Source organism: Triticum dicoccoides, chromosome 1B (genome assembly GCF_002162155.2).
Source record: "Triticum dicoccoides isolate Atlit2015 ecotype Zavitan chromosome 1B, WEW_v2.0, whole genome shotgun sequence".
In the NCBI taxonomy this organism is placed as follows: domain Eukaryota; kingdom Viridiplantae; phylum Streptophyta; class Magnoliopsida; order Poales; family Poaceae; genus Triticum; species Triticum dicoccoides.
The window spans coordinates 710,844,615-710,864,574 of record NC_041381.1 but is presented as its reverse complement, the minus strand read 5'-3'; the positions used below and the strand labels follow the sequence as shown (position 1 = coordinate 710,864,574).

The 19,960-nt window shown below is 50.9% G+C and overlaps 2 protein-coding genes across 6 annotated transcripts; one reads left to right on the top strand and one right to left on the bottom strand.

Moving 5' to 3' along the window:
- The first annotated feature begins 8,950 nt into the window (after positions 1-8,950).
- Positions 8,951-12,125, top strand: LOC119349890. Its single transcript, XM_037617992.1, has 4 exons — positions 8,951-9,104; positions 9,339-9,406; positions 9,522-10,759; positions 11,838-12,125. Exons 1-4 carry the CDS (start codon positions 9,011-9,013, stop codon positions 11,839-11,841), a joined length of 1,404 nt encoding a protein of 467 aa, XP_037473889.1. The 5' UTR covers positions 8,951-9,010; the 3' UTR covers positions 11,842-12,125.
- Positions 12,126-12,887: 762 nt separating this feature from the next.
- Positions 12,888-19,136, bottom strand: LOC119349889. Of its 5 annotated transcripts, XM_037617990.1 has the most exons (8): positions 17,576-19,136; positions 16,470-17,512; positions 15,906-16,010; positions 15,379-15,810; positions 14,531-15,220; positions 13,570-13,772; positions 13,395-13,468; positions 12,888-13,301 (listed from the first exon to the last, which is right to left on the bottom strand). In XM_037617990.1, exons 1-8 carry the CDS (start codon positions 19,071-19,073, stop codon positions 13,291-13,293), a joined length of 4,056 nt encoding a protein of 1,351 aa, XP_037473887.1. In that variant the 5' UTR covers positions 19,074-19,136; the 3' UTR covers positions 12,888-13,290. The 5 variants fall into 5 exon arrangements, 4 of the variants coding, with proteins under 4 accessions (XP_037473887.1, XP_037473886.1, XP_037473884.1 ...); XR_005169569.1 differs by having other exon boundaries at positions 13,566-13,772; positions 16,470-19,136; XM_037617989.1 differs by having other exon boundaries at positions 13,562-13,772; positions 16,470-19,136.
- Positions 19,137-19,960: the final 824 nt, after the last annotated feature.

The window sequence follows — 19,960 nt, the reverse complement described above, 5'->3', positions numbered from 1 at the left end:
TTCGGAGTCGTAGTCTAGCATGTCGGTTAGATCGTCGACAGTGGCTACTAAGTGGGTGGTGGGTGGGCTTTGAATTTCTTCGTCGTACGCATCCCAACCGTCCTGACCGCAGTCCGGCCAGGGCTCTCCTGATAACGAGAGATACTTTAGCGAACTCAAGATGTCGCCGAAAGGTGAGTGTTGAAAGATGTCCGCTGCGGTGAACTCCATGATCGGCGCCCAACCAGATTCGATTGGAGGGAGCGCGGGAGGTTCGGAGTCCGGCGAGGAGTCCGGCACCTCGGAGTCTCGAGCTTCATGAGGGACAAGGTTAGTGTTCGGCTCTATCATCGTAGAGGTTGCAGCCCCCGAGGCGGTGTCTAGCCATCCGTCCTCGACCTGCGCAGCCGGCTCCGAATTGAAGATCGGAGCGGGCTCGAGTGCGGCCTCCAGGGTACTGTCCGGCTGCAGAGCTAGATCATGCCCGTCATGACAGTGCGGCGCGCTTGGCTATGGCTCGAATCCATCAAAGATCAAGTCCCCACGGATGTCAGCCGTGAAGTTCAAACTTCCAAATCTGACCTGACGGCCAGGGGCGTAGCTTTCGATCTGCTCCAGATGGCCAAGCGAATTGGCCCGCAGTGCAAAGCCGCCGAATACGAAGATCTGTCCGGGGAGGAAGGTCTCACCCTGGACTGCGTCGTTGATGATGATCGAAGAAGCCATCGAGCCTATCGGTGACGACACAGAGGAACTCTCAATGAAAGCACCAATGTCGGTGTCAAAACCGGCGGATCTTGGGTAGGGGGTCCCGAACTGTGCGTCTAGGCGGATGGTAACAGGAGACAAGGGACACGATGTTTTTACCCAGGTTCGGGCCCTCTTGATGGAGGTAAAACCCTACGTCCTGCTTGATTAATATTGATGATGTGTGTTACAAGAGTAGATCTACCACGAGATCAAGGAGGCTAAACCCTAGAAGCTAGCCTATGGTATGATTGTTGTTCGTCCTATGGACTAAAGCCGTCCGGTTTATATAGACACCGGAGAGGGCTAGGGTTACACAGAGTCGGTTACAATGGTAGGAGATCTACATATCCGTATCGCCAAGCTTGCCTTCCACGCCAAGGAAAGTCCCATCCGGACACGGGACGAAGTCTTCAATCTTGTATCTTCATAGTCTTGGAGTCCGGCCGATGATGATAGTTCGGCTATCCAGACACCCCCTAGTCCAGGACTCCCTCAATGCTCAATCACCTCTCTTGGAACCCCCGCCAGCTGATTGGGTTCCCACACAAACACCTCCTTGTTTGCGTGTAGGAATTTCACCAGGGCCTCTTCTTGTTCAGGGTTGAGGTTGGCGCCTATGGTGAAGGTGGCGCCAGAGGATCCATATTCATCGACTGGTACTTGCTTGGTCTCCGCCTTGTCTTGGGTGAACAGTTGCTTCTTCTTGGCTGGCGCAGCCCCCTTGGCCTCGAGGACGTCGGTGCTGGCAGGCTGCGCCACTGTGGCCGCCTTGAAAGCAAGCTTGAGCGCTTGCAGAGCATCTTTCGTATCTCCAAGGTTGTAGGCCGGGTGAGTCGCCACCATGAACTGGGCCAAGGCAGGGTAGCCGAGGATGGCGTTGTACGGGAGGCCGATGGGGGCAATGTCGAAATTGATCAGCTCCGTGCAGAAGTTGTCGTGGGTGCCGAAGGTCACCAGGAGGCGGATCTGCCCCAAGGAGTCGGTGGAGCTACCTCCGCCGCCTGAGAAAGGCTTGCTGGGTTGGAGTCGCTCCAGCGACACGTGGAGGAGGCTGAAGGCTTCTACCGACAGCACGTTGAGGCCGGCACCGCCATCAATGAGGGTCCTGGTGACGGCCACCTGGCAGATGATGGGGTGCATAGCATCAGGAGCGTGCCCGAGCAGACGGTGTTGGAGGGGTGATCGTCTGAGTTGAAGGTCAAGTCGGCCTTGGGTGCCACCCAGCCCGGGGGGGCTTCGCGGCGCTTGAGGGCGGCACCGATCTGGCGGATGAATGGCTTGACGTGGTGGCTCAAGGGCGGCACCTGCGAGCCGCCCAGGAGAGCTGCGACGACCGGGGGCACCAGTGCAGCATAATGGGCGAGGAAGAGGTTGCGCAACTCCTCCCAGGAGGCCACCGAAGCCACGGGCAGGTGGAGCAGCCACATGCGCGGGACGCCAGTGAGGGCCATGGGCAGCCAGTTAGCCATGACCCTGTCGTCGCCCCCGGCCTTGAGGATGGCCTCCTCATATGCCAGCAGGAAAGGTTGCGGATCGGCCGTGGCGTCGTAGTGCGGCGGCATGTCTGGCTTGAACTTGTTCGGCCACTGCACCTGTCGCAAGGCGGGGGCCAAGGCTTGGAGCCCCCTGGTCCCCGCGCCGACGTCGACAGCCGGAACAGGCGGCGCGCTGTCCGCCATGGGGGTGGAGTGCGGTGCTGATGGAGAGCGGGTCGACAGAAGGGAGAGCTTCGGCGCACCCCTACCTGGAGCGCCAAATGTCAGATGTGGGGTTCCAGCAGACCCTTGAGGTTCGAACTCTGGGGTGCGCACGAAGATCTTTCCCCTACCAATCCACGTCCGAACGCCTTACTGAGAATATAAGATACACAATGAACAACATGGGGGACACAAGATTTATACTGGTTCGGGCCACCGTTGTGTAGTACCCTACTCTAGTGTGTGGTGTGGTGGATTGCCTCGGGGGATGATGATGAACAGTACAAGGGGAAGAACAGCCTCGCGAGAGGTGTTCTTGGGCTGGTGCGAAGAACTACTTGGGGAGGGCTAGGGTTACACAGAGTCGGTTACAATGGTAGGAGATCTACATATCTGTATCGCCAAGCTTGCCTTCCACGCCAAGGAAAGTCCCATCCGGACACGGGACGAAGTCTTCAATCTTGTATCTTCATAGTCTTGGAGTCCGGCCGATGATGATAGTTCAGCTATCCGGACACCCCCTAGTCCGGGACTCCCTCAGCCTCCCAGGCCATGTTTCCACTCAGCTGAAGTGTTGCCGGAGTTCGTCGTGTGGTCAGTGGACCCAACCGGTAGCTGGCTCCAGCTTCCCCGCTTCTTCGCAGGCGAACTCCCAGTCGGCGCTCCTGGCGGCCTCTAGCTCCAAGCGGACGGCTGCTGCAGCAAGGCTTCCTGGGTCTCGTTGGAGATCTCCGTCGCCGGGAACGTGGCTTTGGCCCGTGGCTGGCAAACGTTTTCCCGTGCGCGCGGCCTGGGCCGGCGGTGCACCCTGCATTTCAAGTTTGACGGTGATGCCGCCCTCTATGTGAGGGTGTTCGGGGAGGATGGCCGCCACGTCGGGTGCTGCCCTGAAGATGATGACGGCGACCGGGTGCTTAGCCTTGGCGACGGTCGTGATGACGATGAAGGCGAGCCTACACCCGGCGGCGCCCACAGCCCGCCAAGCTTCGGCGGCTCTCCCTCTGATAACAGCTCCTCCAGCGGTGGCCGTGATCAACCACCACGTCGCGGTGCTCGCTTCGAGGGGGTAGCGGGTCATCCCGTCATCGCGCCTCGGTGAAGCGTGAGGAGGGGTCTGATTGATCCTGGAGGGCGGTGCGCATCCCCCTCCATGAGCCGTCACCGGGCAAGCCGCATTTTTTTCTCCTTTTCCTGCATAGAGAGAGAGAAGTGTGGAGCCCCGCGGGGGCGTGCTGGACTGTTGCCTTTAAATATTATGATATTTCTATTATTCCCATGTCGTGTCATGGTATTGTGTGCTCGTGTGTAGGAACAACTTAGCTCGGGGGAATCGCTGCAGTCTTCGCCTCACGAGGCTCCTGCCTGAGGCCTCGTCGAGCATCTTGAGGCCTGCAAAAATTATACAGAGGGATAGCTTTCAGACCCTAGTTGTGAGGGTGACCGGCTCGGGTCCTGTGTTCGTGTCGTGATGCCCGTGGGGCATGGACCGGGAGGGGTGCTCCTGCTGTGAACTTGAGTAGGGAAACCTCACGAAATTAGGCTAGAAGATACTCGCGAGGGCGCCCACGCAGCCCCCTCGCGAGGCTTGCGAAAGAGAAGATGAGTCAGGCGAGGAACAAAGACAAGGAAGCACGGGCCGGGGACGGAAAATGACACTAAAAGCAACTCCAATAAAGTTTCGAACAAGAGTGAACAAGCCAACTGCAGAAAGCAAATGAAAAGCCGCGTCCGGCACCTAATCTAGTCTTCGACGTCTTCTCACCAGTGCGGAGCTAAGTGCTGCCACTTGGCGTGGGTGGGAGCCCCCAAGGCCCGAGGGCGGCTCTCCGGAGACTCCGGGGCGTGTACAGCCCCAACTCATTATTACGTGAGAGTGTCACGAGCGGCGAGCTTCACAGGCATTGGCCTTCTTCACAGGCACCGGGCCTTTTCTTGGGGCGATGAGCTTCACAGGCATTGGCCTTCTTCACAGGCACTGGGCATTTTCTTGGTACGACAAGCTTCACAGGCACTGGGCCTTCTTTACAGGCACTCAGCCTTGCTTCAAGGGTAAAACTTCCGGAGGTGCTAAATGTTCCATGCGTTCGGGATGGGCACCCCCTCCTGGGTCTCCAAGCACGCGGCACCAGGTCAGGAAACATGAACAACCTTGAACGGGCCCTCCCACATGGGCGAGAGCTTGTGCAGCCCTTCCCTGGAGAGCACCCGCCTGAGCACGAGGTCACCTACCTCGAGAGTCCTGGGGCGGATGTTGCGGCACTGGTACCGCCGCAGCGCCTACTGGTATCTTGTCGCTCGAATCACAGCCTCCCGACGGTGTTCCTCCCCCAGCATGAGATCCATCCCCCTCATGGCGTCCTGCTGCGTTTCGTCAAATGCCAGGACCCGCGCAGAGCGACGCCTGACCTCGTGAGGGAGGACCACCTCTGCTCCATAGACGAGGAAGAACGGGGTTTCGCCGGTTGACTTGGTAGCGGTGGTGCGGATGGACCACAGCACGGACTGGAGCTCGTCGTACCAGCCCATGCCACAGGCCTCCAGCTTATTCTTGAAGGTCTTGGTCTTGAGGTCTTTCAGGACCTTGGCATTGGCGCATTCTGCTTGGCCGTTGCTCCGTCGGTGTGCCACCAAAGCGTAGAATATCTGTGTTCCAAGGTTAGCACAATATGTTTTGAAGAGATTGCTGGTGAACTGCGAACCATTGTCGGTGATGATGCGATTAGGCACCCCAAACTAGCTCACGAGGCCCTTGATGAACTTGACTGCTGAACCGGCTGGGATGGTGCGGACAGCTTCCACCTCTGCCCACTTGGTGAACTTGTCAATGGCTACGTAGAGGTAGCGGTAGCCCCCTGGCGCCCGGGGAAACGGGCCTAAAATGTCCAGCCCCCAAACAGCGAACGGCCATGAGAGAGGAATGGTCTACAGGCCCTGAGCTGGTTGGTGAATCTACTTGGCATGGAATTGATAGGCTTCACAAGCCTTGACCAGCTCGATTGCGTCATTGAGTGTTGTAGGCCAATAAAACACGCTGCGAAATGCCTTGCCGATGAGGGTCCGTGATGATGAGTGGTGCCCAGAGTCTCCACCATGAATGTCTGCCAGCAACTCTTTCCCCTGCTCCCTGGAGATGCAACGCAGGGAAACATCATTCAGCCGCTTCCGGTAGAGCTCTCTGTCTTGGATGCAGTAGGCTGTGGCCTGCCGTGCCACGCGTTCCGCGTCCTCCTCCTTCTCTGGCAGAGTCCCTTGCATAAGATAATCCTTGAATTCCGCAGTCCAACATCCCTCCTGAGGCTCTAGCGCCAGGAGTAGGCGCGCTCCTGAAGTCGGACCACAGGCCGGAGCTCCCAAGGCAGGTGGTTGAGGGAGCTCCTCCCGAGGTTGCGCCGTACTTGATAGTGACGGTGCTTCTGAGGGCTTGAAGAGTCGTTCCTCGAAGACGCCGGGCTCCTGAGGCAGCCTCCTGGACGCCCTCCTAGCGATGTCATCATCCTCTTGATTGGTGCCGCGGGGTACATGCTGCAACTCCAACCCCCAAAACTGCTTTTCCATCTTGCGGACCTCTGCAAGATACGCCTACATGTGCTCGTCCTTCGGCTCGTACACCTTGTTGGAGAAGTTGAGGAGGAGTTGTGAATCTCCCTTGATGATGAGGCGCTTTACTCCCAAGGCGGCTGCAGCTTTCAAGCCTGCTATCAGGCCCTCATATTCTGCTATGTTGTTGGAGACCTTCTCTCTGTGCTGGAAACAGAGATCCACGGCGTAATAGAGCTTGTCCTGAGTGGGAGATATGAGCACTGTGCCAGCCCCTGCGCCATGTCATGAGAACGCTCCATCGAAGTACATGACCCAGCCGTCCGGCGCCTCACTTCCTGGGGAAAGCGACCGATCCTCGCCCGCTTTGAGCCCTGGCGCCTCTGTCCATTCCGCCACGAAATCTGCAAGTGCGGCTCCTTTGACGACCCTGGTCATGCTGAATTCCAACTGAAACGCTTGCAACTCGATGTTCCATTCGGCGACCCTTCCAGCTGAGTTGGGGCTCCTGAGCACCCTTTCCAATGGATATGCCGACACGACCTTGATGGGGTGATCTTGAAAGTAGTGTCATAGCTTGTGTGAGGCCACTAGTAGCACGAGCAAGAGCTTCTGAGGCATGGGGTGTCGTGCCCTTGCGTCCCGCAGCACCGTGCTGACAAAATACACCGGATGCTCGACAAGGGTAGGTGAGCTGACGAGGTCCGCGCCCTCGGGAGGGTCAGACGCCTCCTGAGATGACGGAGCCCCCAGCCCCTGGTTGCCTAGTGCAGCCTTTCCGCCCTGGGGGCGTCCCCCTACTGAGGCTGATCCCCATCTGCTGCAGTCGTGGTCTTTGCAAGGTCTTCCCGGTCTTGTGCTGCTGCGGTCGGGGTCGCGACCGATGCGGCCTTGACCCGGCGCCCCTCCCGAACTGCCACCAGGGCTGCGCTGGCGGAGTAGGGCGTGGCTGCGAGGTAGAGTACCAAGGGCTCCTGAGGGCGTGGAGCCACCATCACCGGAGGGCTGGTCAGGTACTTCTTGAGATCTTTGAATGCTTTGTCAGCCTCTTGAGTTCATTTGAACGGACCCTTCTTCTTCATCAGCTTGAAGAAGGGCAGGGCTCGTTCCCCCAGCTTGGAGATGAAGCGTCCTAACGCGGTTACTCGCACGGTGAGCTTCTGCATTTCTTTGAGGGTCTTCAGCGGACTCATGTCTTCAACTGCCTTGACCTTCTCCGGGTTAGCTTCGATACCTCTGTGGGACACGAGGAAGCCCAAAAGCTTACCAGAAGGAACACCGAACACGCACTTCTCCGGGTTGAGCCGCAGGTCCACTTCATGAAGGCTCACGAAGGTTTCTTCTAGGTCCTGTATCAGGGTCTTTGCCTCCCGAGACTTCACCACGATGGCGTCGACGTAGGCCTCAGCGTTCCTTCCGAGCTGCCGGCCCAAGGCGATGTGCATCAGTCACTGAAAGGTTGCGCCCGCATTGCGCAATCTGAACGGCATGCAGGTGTAGCAATACACCCCACACGGGGTCAGGAAGGCCGTTTTCTCCACATCTTCTACTGCCATCTTGATTTGGTGATAGCCCGAGAAGGCATCTAGGAAGCACAACAGGTCGCACTCAGCGGTGGAGTCGATGATTTGGTCGATGCGAGGGAGCGGGAACGGATCTTGAGGGCAGGCCTTGTTGAGGTTGGTGAAGTCGACGCACATGCGCTCCTTGCCTCCTTTCTTCGGCACAACAACAGGGTTGGCCAGCCATTCAGGATAGCGAACTTGGCGAATGACACCTGCGGCCTCCAACTTGCGGGTTTCTTGGACGTTGAAGGCCTGCTTCTCGGTGGACTATCGCCTTGCCTTCTGCATCACAGGACGCACGTTGGGGCACACATTCAGATGATGCTTGTCGGTGTCAAAACCGGCGGATCTCGGGTAGGGGGTCCCGAACTGTGCGTCTAGGCGGATGGTAACAGGAGACAAGGGACATGATGTTTTTACCCAGGTTCGGGCCCTCTTGATGGAGGTAAAACCCTACGTCCTGCTTGATGAATATTGATGATGTGTGTTACAAGAGTAGATCTACCGCGAGATCAAGGAGGCTAAACCCTAGAAGCTAGCCTATGGTATGATTGTTGTTCGTCCTATGGACTAAAGCCATCCGGTTTATATAGACACCGGAGAGGGCTAGGGTTACTCAGAGTCGGTTACAATGGTAGGAGATCTACATATCCGTATCGCCAAGCTTGCCTTCCACGCCAAGGAAAGTCCCATCCGGACACGGGACGAAGTCTTCAATCTTGTATCTTCATAGTCTTGGAGTCCGGCCGATGATGATAGTTCGGCTATCCGGACACCGCCTAGTCCAGGACTCCCTCAGTAGCCCCTGAACCAGGCTTCAATGACGACGAGTCCGGCACGCATATTGTCTTCGGCATTGCAAGGCGGGTTCCTCCTCCGAATAATTTATAGAAGATTGTGAACACCAGGATAGTGTCTGGCTCTGCAAAATGAATTCCACATACCACCGTAGAGAGAATAATATTTACACAAGTTCAATCTGCAAGTTCATATGTCACATTGCCGATTCCAGACCCCTCAGACCGGATCTAGAAGATGTCATACCGTCGAGACTAACACAATTGCAGGAGAAACCTACGGGTGCAATCTGCTCTAGCAATACTCGGCAGCCATCATCGCTATCGGCGTAACGAAGGGGGCGTGAGAGGTCGTGATGGCCGGTAGGAAACACTTAACGCCCATGGTCGGCAGCGGGGTAGAAAAACCCTAGTCATCACCTATGCTAAAAAAAACAACTCTTTAGGAAACCTGAGGAATTTGTTTTTCTTTGCATCTACCTTTTTTTTTTTTTGAGAAACTTTGCATCTACCTGAGTGAGGATGTGTAACGTCGCGTGGTGATTGAGCCCAGCCCAGCCCAGCCCAACCCAAGCAAGAGTCAACCCAAGCAAGGCAGAGAGAAGAGGTAGCGCCGTCACGTCACCTCTGCTCCTCCTCCTCAATCAAGCAGAAGCAGAGGAGAGCTTTCCATTTCGGGGATCGAATGGAGGTGGCGACGGTGTTCCTGGAGACGAGCCTGGGCACCCGCCTCGCCGTCTCATTCCCCGCCTCCGCCACCACCGTCGCCGACCTCAAGCGTGCGTGCGCATCTTTTCTTTCTTTCGTTCGTTCTTTCTTTCTTTCTTTCTTTCCTCATGCTGAAGATGAATCTAAAACAAATCGGTTCAATTCGATCTCTTCTCTACTCTTGGCCGCGCCGCATTTCTTTTCTTCTTGTTTGATTTCTTGCCTCACAACAAATCAGATGATATGAGATGACAAAACCCTATCTTATCTTAATTACCAATCTCCCTATTTGGGGGTTTTTACAGGGAGAGTGAGCGATGAACACGCCGCAGCTTTTCCCCACATCGGCCACATCGCCGTCCAAGCCATCAAGGTGATCTTCTCTTCTCTTCTGTTCCTCCAAAAACCCCCCAATCTTTCTTTATCACACTCTGTCTCTTCTTATCAGACTCAGAATCTGGCTGCTGCATTTGCCTCTTCTTGTGCAGGTGAACCAGGGAGGCTCCTTGTACCAGCTCACCGACTCCATGGCCGTCCGGGATGCCTTCCAGGGGGTCACCGGCGCCTGGCACCTCCAACTCCAACTCGATGCTCTTCATGTTGATGCCCATCAACAAGCTCCTCCTCAAGTGCCACACGCCTGCAACTGCAAACATGATTCATCCAGCAGCAGGAGCTTTGCTGCTGCTTTGGGATGCCAGATTCTCACTCACCAGCACCAGCAGGCTCAACTTGAAGCCACCCACACTGAAACTGAAAGGCCACCCCGGGACAAGCATAGGGCGGTTAAGAGGCCTGCTGCTGATTCTGATTTTGATTTTGGCCTTCTCTCTGTCCACAAGGAACCACGCGGCAGCATAATAGCTGGGAACATGTGCAATGCTGCAAACAGCAAGCAAGATGCACCTTGTGTTGAGGAACTGGACCAAGCTGATCCTTGTTCACAAATGCAAGTTGAGGAAAAGGAAACTTGGACACCCAAGGAAGCTGATTCTTCACAACAACAAGAAGCAATGCAGAACAATGTCGAGGAAAAGGAGTCGCTGACAGCAAAGCTCTGTAACGGCGATGAAAGCAGCAACAAAGAGACTGATCATCCACCACCACCTTGTGCCGCCGTGTCCACCAAAGAAGGCGAAAATGAAGCTATGCGATGCAAAGTTGATGAAAATGGGCCATTGACAGCTAAGGCGGTGCGCATTGACGAAAGAAACGACAACAGGATGCATCAGTCCACCAAAAAAGGCGATTCTTATGAAAAAGAAGCAATGACACGCCAAGTTGAGGAGAAGGAGCCATTGGCAGCAAACGTGTGCAACGGCGATGAAAGCAGCAACAAAGAGACCCATCACCCATCACCTTGTGCCGCCGAGGCCACCAAAGAAGGCGATTCTTATGAAAAAGAAGAAGCGATAAAACACAAAGCTGAGGAAAAAGTGTGCAACAACGAAAGCAGCAGCAACTGGACTGATCCTTCACCTGGCGACGGGTCCATGAATGAAGCTGATTCTTCAGAAAATGAAGTAATGCAACATGAAGCTGAGGAAAAGGAGCCATGGACTGACAGTGTGTGCAAAGGGGGAGGAAGCAGCCACTGGAATGATCCGATTGAATGGACGGACGCAGAACAGAGGGCATGGGAGATGGCATTGAAGAAAAGAAGGCGGCCGAGGACCACAGTGCGCAAAATGCCCAACAGTAGGGCAGCCAAGCTGTATGGCTACAGGTACACAAACCTTCCTAGTACCATTTATACACTGGATGATTACTTTGTGTTGTTGCATCAGCCCATCCTAGCTAGACATCCGGGCTATGCCCCCGGAAATGTTATGTCATTTTGAAGATAAACTTCCAACTGTGGCCACTGTGTTCCAAAGACAATAAAATGCATACATTATTATGTTTATTTATCCGTAGAGAAAAGTAGACACTGATTGAATGACTAGGTGCTACTAACTATTTTATTTATGCTGTTCTACTCATCAGAAATGCTTGCGGTATATAGCTTGTATGATAGAGGAGCTTCTTATCAAGTCATTATATGACTGAGGGACATGATGAAATCTATGTTAATATTTTGCTGCAGTAATTAGACGACCCGCGCACAGCAATCAGTATCTTTCTTGTTGTGGAATGAACGTTTCAAGCAATGTTTTAACACACAAGGCATTGGTGTACCTTGTTTAACACACAAGGCATTGGTGTACCTTGTTGTATAGTTAGTTGAATTTCCTTTCTTCATGTCCTTCGTAGATAATTAATTGCCTATACATGATAAGCATAAGCTTAGGAAGAAGATGCAGCAGTATAAGCACACCAATTAGCTAGGAATCTACTTTGTACTGCTTGTAACAAACATAAACATTTTTTCCTTGTATATTACTTGATACAAAATCCAATATATACAAAATCTATTGATGCTCTGATCAGTACCTACTTGTTTTGTCATGTTACACGCACTGTTATCGGTAAACAAAAAGGATTCGTTTGAAATGTTCTTTTAAATCGGTATAGCACTTGTAGAATTCTATTAGAATGGAAACAAAAAACAAACAAACAAAATCTTTGTAGGCATAAATAAACTCTTAAGACATGGTTGTCACTTGCTGAAATGCAAACTCTGGGTTCAGATCTATGGCAAGAATAATATATGCAGATTACAAGCAAGAGAAACTTAGGATAGAGTAGCGGCTAAACATCTTTGGTCATATTATTATTATTGTCATCTTGTCCCTTTTTGTTTGTGGCTGATATTAACATATAGTGGAATGATTCTGAAATTGAGTTTTTGCTGTGTGGAGCAGCTGAAGAGGAGAGGAGATGAGCGGTGGCATAAGAGGAGGGAGTATCGCATTTTGGGTTGGAAACTAGCAAGGGGGGTTGATGCATGCATGGTGATGGCCATTGTGTTGCTGCTAAAAAACTGTGGTTGGTTTGCTTGTGTTGGTATTTTTTTTTGGTTTGATAGACTGAGATTGGTGGTGTGTATGTACTTATGTATGGGATGTTGATGCTGCTGATTCATCAAATCAGACTTGCATGTATGAACTAGTTGAAGAGGATGCTTGTCTTTCCTTATAAACATGAATCAATCAATGTAGTAACATTATTTCTTCTCCAAAGTTATGGCACTTTTTATTTACTTTTGACATGGAACATCTTTATTCTTCCATTAACCTGAGCGCACAGCAATGTTGTTGGCCACCAAGTCTTGGACCATACGGCTTGGGGATCGACGTCCATGTTTGCACCAAATCGAATGCAACCTTAAAACAGAAAGAAAAAAAATGTAAAACAAGAAAGGCTTTTTTTTTATCTCTTTAATTTAAACAGAACACCTGAATAAGCATGTCGAATCGCAAATCCCCATCCATCCACGTTGCGAGGAATCCGGCATCGACGCTAGGAGTTGATTTCCAGCATATGACCATGAGAGGAGTTGATAATGAGCAGCATTTCTTGTGATGTGGAACAAACTTGGCTTCATCAATATCGATCTAGCTCCTTCTCCTTTGCACTAATTTTGTTCCTCGGAAGAAACTAGCACTAGTTATAGGGAGGGTAACATCCATCATATCTGTTTTGTTTTATTTTGTTGGCCTCTACCTTTTTGTTTTTCTTCTTTTCTTTTGCCTATATATGATGATGAAACGATCTCCTAGTCTTAAGATACAACATCATGGCCAGGCCAGGCAGCTGAGCCTGCGCTTGCCATCCATCTTAACTAGCATAGCAGCAGCAGCAGCAGCGGCACTTGTAGTAGCCAATAATAATCACGACACCTATTATCGCATTCATCTTTCTTCTCTTCTCTACAAAAGGAACAAAGAAAAGCAACAGCAGCAGCAGCACAATAACAAGAATGAAATGATTCAAGAAAGCTAAGCTTCCTTAAAAAGTGTCAAAATAAAATGAGTGCATCCTCACCACATCATCATGCTAATTAACTAGTACTAGTAATCTCATCTCATCGGTGTTCATTCATGCTACACCTTTGCTAGATTACAGTTTGCAAATTCATGATTGCCTGGCCTGGCCTGGTCCACACAAATAGAGTATGTTGCAACCGCCTAACTCTCAAACTTTGGTTCATTCATCAGACATAACTAGCAACTACTCGCTCCCAGAAAAACTACGACGATTATATTAGCTCCAAGCTTTGGTTCATTCATCAGAATCCTCCTACTCCTCTCTTCAGTCGTCAGTCACGCCCACACTTGAGCCAGCCAGCCTGCTCTAACAACACCTGCTCACACATCAAGACAATGCTGCAAAACAATAACAAACAGGCACCAAGTTAAGTCGGCCATGTTTCGGGAGAATTCCAAAGCAATAGCAACTCCTATCAGCAACATCACTACCTTTCTGTTGGTAGCATTCGTGCGGTAACCAGCGTGTCCCTGCTTTGCTCAAGTGGTCGCTGCGGATGACTTCACTGCAATTGAAACAACACTCGCACACATCATCATCAACATCATCTAAAAGGCAGCGGACTCAAGCTTTTTCTCAAAATTTATACGAGTCTTACATACATACTGTTTCTTAGACAGCCGGTCTCCTGGATGATGGTACTTGCAGTTCATCTGGAACTTACAGTACCCCTGCCTCATGTAGTGGTTACACTCGGGTTCACCTGGCCTTTCAGGATACATGATGCTCTCTTCTTGTTGCTCCACGCCATTATCTGACCTTGTCAAACTATCATACGCCCCCGACCCACTTCTCTTATCAAATGCTTCCTGGAACAGCACAACATCCATGAGCATTCACTGGTAACAAAAACCGAGCATCTATGTTCTTTCAATTGGGTGACATGACATACATATTTCATATTTCTACTTCTGATAAATTGGAAGAAAATTCAACAAGATCACGATCAACATTGTAGAAACAAAGAGCAACCTGCATTGCACTTCAGGTGGTAGATTAAAAAAAGAATTTCTTTGCTACTACACACATAACTACTCCCTCTGTCCCACAATGCAAGACATTTTTGCAAGTTATTTTAGCTTGCAAAAACATCTTACATTGTGGGACGGAGGAAGTAATATTTACTATTTAGCCTCTCCTAGCACTCCATAGTCCATACCATCATATTTTTCAGTGGCCATCTTTGTGTTGTGTGGATATATACTTGAAACATTCGGAGTTCAGATGTGCAATAGGAACCGAAAAGGTTCACAACAGATTTCATTCGTACGATGAGGTAGTAAACAAGCACAGAAAATAGTACTGTACTCACAGTAAATTGGACAAGAATTCTCAACGCACAATTTATTCAGTTTTCATTTGCATAAATGTCAATGCTAGTAAAGATGTCTTTCCCAGTTCCCAGTACACAGGACTGAGCTGACCAGTACTATTTACTATACTTAATGGCATGCCTAAAAATGCAACAGGGATCAGCCAGAGAAAAAGGAACAATCGCAAACTAGAGTAGCTATGATTGAATCAACAGTGTTTACTTGAACATCGACCACTGATAATAAGAATATACCTCTGCAGTTGAACTTGAATGTATATCTTTGGGATGACGAAATTCACATGCTGATCCAAATTGACATTTCCCAGCTTTCATATAGAAAGGACAATCTGGCATGCCAGGTCCAATCTGATCAGAGTGAGCTGCAAGTCTATCTTTTGGATGGTGAAATATACATGCAGACAGATATTTGCATTTCCCAAACTGCAAGTAGTACCGGCACTCTGGCTGACCAGGCCTCTCAGGATACTGCGGTTGCTGGGGAAGCATATAGTCTTGTAATGTGGTTCTTGTAGATGGATGATGTTCATCAGTGGTAACAGATCTTTTTGCATCTGTTGGGCTCGAAGCCTCTGGGTGATAAAACTTACATTGTGCCCTAAGTTTACAGTACCCACGCTTCATAAGGAATGGGCATTCTGGTTCATCAGGTCTCCCAGCTGGGTATTTGTCTTTTGGGTGGTGATAGTTGCACGCTGATGCAAATTTACAATCACCAAATCTCATGTAGAAGGGGCAATCTGGTTTGCCAGGCCTCTCGGGATAGTTTACCTCTTCTTTGTATTTTGACTGTTTTGGGCGGTGATATTCTGGTCTGCCAGGCCTCTCAGGGTAATCCACGTGCTCCCCCTGCTTGCACAAAGGTCCATCTGAACTATCTGCTGAACAGCAACCATCGGAATCGTCTGATGACCAGTCTGACTTCTGCATGAAGCAGATAGGATAAGGAAATTAACAAAAAAGGCACAGACCAGCCTAAATCTAGGAAAGTACAGTGCAGTGTCACAAAGTAGCAGTATCCAAGAGATGTGTGCAAATGCAGATCAAAACATCGCATAATATAGGGAAGAAACAGCATGTACCTTTTTCGCCTTTCCTTCCGTGCCAGGCAGTACTTTTTGGGGAGGTAGAAGCATTCTAAATATGCTTGGTGGCAGGACACCAGAGCTAGAAGAGTTCTCATGGTCAGAAGACTTCTTTGAGTATGATGTGTCATCTACGATCGCACCATCGGAAGGTTTCTTCAAGTGTGATCTGTCATCTAAGGTCGCATCATCGGAAGATTTCTTCATGTGTGATCTGTCATCGAAGGTCGCACCATCGGAAGATTTCTTCATGCGTGATGTCTCATCTAATGTATGATCAGAAGATTTCTCCATTTGCAAAGCATTATCCTCCCACCCTGTTGGTGGACTAAACTGAGCATCAATGACATGGTCTGGATGGTTAAAATGGCAGTTTTTGCCATATCTGCAAGCACCAGTTCGCATATAGTAGTCACAGTTTCTTGCTCCCTGAAAAGTAATTTAGACTACCATTCAGTTTCAACATTTTCCAATATAAATCATAAGTACCAACTCCAACAGATGAAAAGATAGCATAGGCATACTTCACGAATGGGAAGGCCAAGGCGGTTCAGTTCCAGAATTTCTGCAGCGCCATGGTTTCTTCGTTCAGAGGGACGCCATGATTCATCTGACCTAGATTTAAGCTGCTGCAGTGACAACATCAACAAAAAGGAGGACGATAAGTTACTAAATAGCTCATGAACAAAGTAGTGAATGAGGTACATATTAATCAGGCTTCCAAACGTCCACTACAATTATCAGCACATAAAACTTTTAAAATGCCACATCATCTCCTGCTTATCTAGAGACCAGAAAGGATGCGAGAGACTACATTTTTATACAGAAAAGGGCATGCATATGAACATATATGTAGAAGCATACAGCAGGGACTGCAGGTGTGAGCTTAATGCACTGAAATATAGATCCCAGTACTACCTGCACAGTTGCATGACAAATGGCACGGATATGACAGCGATAATTTACACAACCTATTGTGCTAAGCAAAATTGCAGCATATTCTACGTAGCACGGAAACCAACAAAGTTTTCTTGCCAAAAAAGTTTAGAGTAAGACATAATATGATAGTAAAGTGACGCAGATTTTACCGGTGGGTGATTGAAGTGGCATGAGGGCCCGTATGTGCAGGTCCCTTTTGACATGTAAGAGGGGCAGTTAAGTTTTCTGGGCTTCTGTGGATATCTTCTAGCAGGCAACGTATACTTCTCCTTGCTAACTATACCCCAATCTCCGGTACCTTGATAAGCTGCCGTGTCCATAGCACGATCATCCTCAGGCAGCTTAACCTTGTCCTTGTTAACTATACCCCAATCTCCGGTACCTTGATAAGCTGCCGTGTCCATAGCACGATCATCCGCAGGCAGCTTAACCTTCTCCTTGTTAACTATACCCCAATCTCTGGTACCTTGGTAAGCTGTCCTGTCCATAGCAAGATCATCCTCAGGTGCACCCCACTCATGGCGGACACACTCCGCTACATCCTTGTGCTTATCAACAGTGAAATCAGACTGTGTTGCTCCCTGTTTATCGCTGGTCCTTTGCTCCAACATGTTCCCCTCAGCATGAACACCATCCATGTCCTTGCCTGCTATCTGTTCATCACCGATGCGTGGCTCAGCCTCATTCTTCTGACCTTCCAAAGCAGTAGCATCACTGGATGTACCCCAGTTATCGACGATGACCTGTTCATTCACATAGCCATGTCCCTCCACATCAATATCATCCTTGGTTCTGCCATTTTTGTCGATGACACCTTGATTCCCCACTGTATCATGTTCCTCCACAGGACTCTCATCCTTGATTGTTACTATTGCATCGCTGGCATATTGCACCACTGCCTTATCCTGGTCTTTCACCACAATATTATCCATGGGCACTGTACCATGGTCGTCTATGATCGACAACTTAACCTGATCTTCCGTGGCAAGATCCATGTACTTTGGGTCAATGACGCCTTGTTCCACCACCATCTCCTTTTCTCTGACAGTGTACTGATCCGTAGTTGCTCTTGAACATTGCTCCAGCACTTTCTCTTGTTTCTCAACAGCAATGTCATCGGTTCCGTCAATGATACCTTGCTGCTTGTGATGTTTGACAGAATCATCATCATCCATGGTTAAATCGACAACGCCTTCCTCCACCACCTCTTGTTCTTCAACAGAAGCATCATCATCCATGGTTAAATCAACAACGCCTTCCTCCACCACCTCTTGTTCTTCAACAGAAGCATCATCATCCATGGTTAAATCAACAACGCCTTGCTCCACCACCTCTTGTTCTTCAACAGAAGCATCATCATCCATGGTTAAATCGACAGCACCTTGCTTCACCACCTGCTTGTCATCCACAGCATCATCATTCTTCATGGTTGTTCCCAGGTCAGAATAAGTGGTACATTGCTCCACATTCTTCCCTTGATCCTCGACAGCAGCAATGCCATCTGTGGTAGCGCGCGTTCCTTCCACGGCACCTAGCAGCAGCACCTCATGATCTTTGACAGCATCTATGGTACTTGCATCCCCTTGGTCAATGACACCTTGCTCCAGCACCTCCTGATCATCCTTAGCAACATCATTCTCCATGGTTGTTCCCAAGTCATCAGCAGTGGTGCATTGCTCCACTGCCTTGTCATGGTCATGTACAGCAGTGGCATCTGCGGTTTCACCTTCCTCTTGAACTTGCACAGCATCATCAGCATTCTCAGTTGATCCCGGCTGATGAGCTCCCGGCGTCTCTTGTCCCTCGGCAGCAGTATCTTCATCCCTTGGCTGGGTGGCATCTTGCTGCTCCACCACTTGCTCTTGAACTTGCACAGCAGCAGCAGCAGCATCATTCTCCATGGCTGTTCCCAAGTCACCATAAGTGGTACTAGATTGCTCCAGTGGCTTCTCCTCCTGATCATCATCATCAACAGCAATGGCATCATCCATGGGTGCGCCCTCTTGTTCAACAATGACACCTTGCTCCACTGCCTCTTGATCATCCTTAGCAACATCAGTCTCCATGGTTGTTGTTCTCAGTTCTTCACAATAGGAAGAGGTGGTACTAGTACATTGCCCCAGTGGCTTCTTCTCCTGATCATCATCATCAAGAGCAACAGCGACAGCAACAGCAGTGGCATCTTGTGTGCCTTGACCGATGATTCCAGCTGCAACGACACCACCTTGCTCCAGCACCTCCTGACCTTCCACAGCGACAGCATCATAGCCATCCTGGTCCTGGGTACTAAATCCCAGCCCATGAGCATGAGCGGCAGCGGCAGCGGAAGGAGCGAGCGATGGCGATGTCGTGGGGGTTTGAGGAAGGAGGTGGAGAGCCCTCTTGGCCCTGGGAGCGTGGGCTGGAGCGGCCTGGTCCTGCTCCTGGTCGTGGTCCTGGTGGTGGCGGAGGAGGGAGGCGGATGCGGAGGCGGAGGCGGGGGTCGAGGGTGGAGGGGGTTCCTGGTGGTGGAGGTGGAGGTCGGGCTTGAGGTGGAGCAGGAGGCTGAGCCCGAGGCTGGGCGAGGAGGAGGAGGAGGAGGATGCGGCAGCGGGAGTGGAGGGCAGGGCGATGGCGGAGGAGAGGGCCCGGATGGAGCCGAGCAGGCGCCTCCCCAGGCCGAGGCTCGGGGACGGAGCTGGCGCGATCGGCGGCGGTGGCGGTGGCGGCGGAGAGGGCGGCGGGGTGGTGGGGTGGTCGTCGTCGCCGATCATGGCGGGCGGCGGCGGCGGCGGCGGCGTGGGGATGGGGGAATGGGGGAGGATGGAAACCCTAAACCCAACCACTCCCTCCCTCCCTCTCTCAAAGGGGGAATGGCGTGCGTACGGAGGGAGGGAGAAGAAGCGTCCCTCCTAAGCTAACCCAACCCAACCCAACCACTTGCTGTGGTTTGTTTTGCAGTGCGGCCCCTCGCGCTCTTCATTATTCGTCCTGCATCCTCCCACCAGCACTCTCTCCACCGTGACTGTGAGTGAGGATGTTTGTTTTGCAGTGCGGCCCCTCCCATCCCATGGTTTCCTATTTGCAGCCCCAATCATCAATCACACCGCCGCTCCGCTCCTAAACCTGGGCAAACGTCGGGCCGGGCTTGTAAAAGCCCGACCTTCATTTCTCAAGCCTGAGCCCGGCCTGAAGCCCGAACTTGCAAAGCAGTGTTGGAAACTTATCAATCTGGCTATGCTTGCAAAGCAGTGTTGGAAACTTATCACAAACCCAGATTCTCTATGTGCAGAAGTGTTAAGAGGCAAAATAATTTCCTAATGGAATGTTACTGCAGCCCACTTTCAAAAAATATATGGTTAATCATTTACATGGCAAAGCATCATGAAAGGTTTGAAAACTTTCAAAAGAGGATACATTTAGAGAATTGGAACGGGGAGAATGTCAACATATGGGGTGATCCATGGATCCCTTTGAGTCCGGATAGAAAAGTAATCTCAAGGCGTGGACAAACCATTTTAACCAGGGTGTGTGGACTTATAGATCCATCTTCGGTAACTTGGGATGAGGAACTTATACGGAGCATCTTCATTCCCATGGACAGAAATTCCACTGAATGTGCAAGCTTTTGATGGTTTTATTGCATCACCCTGACATAAGA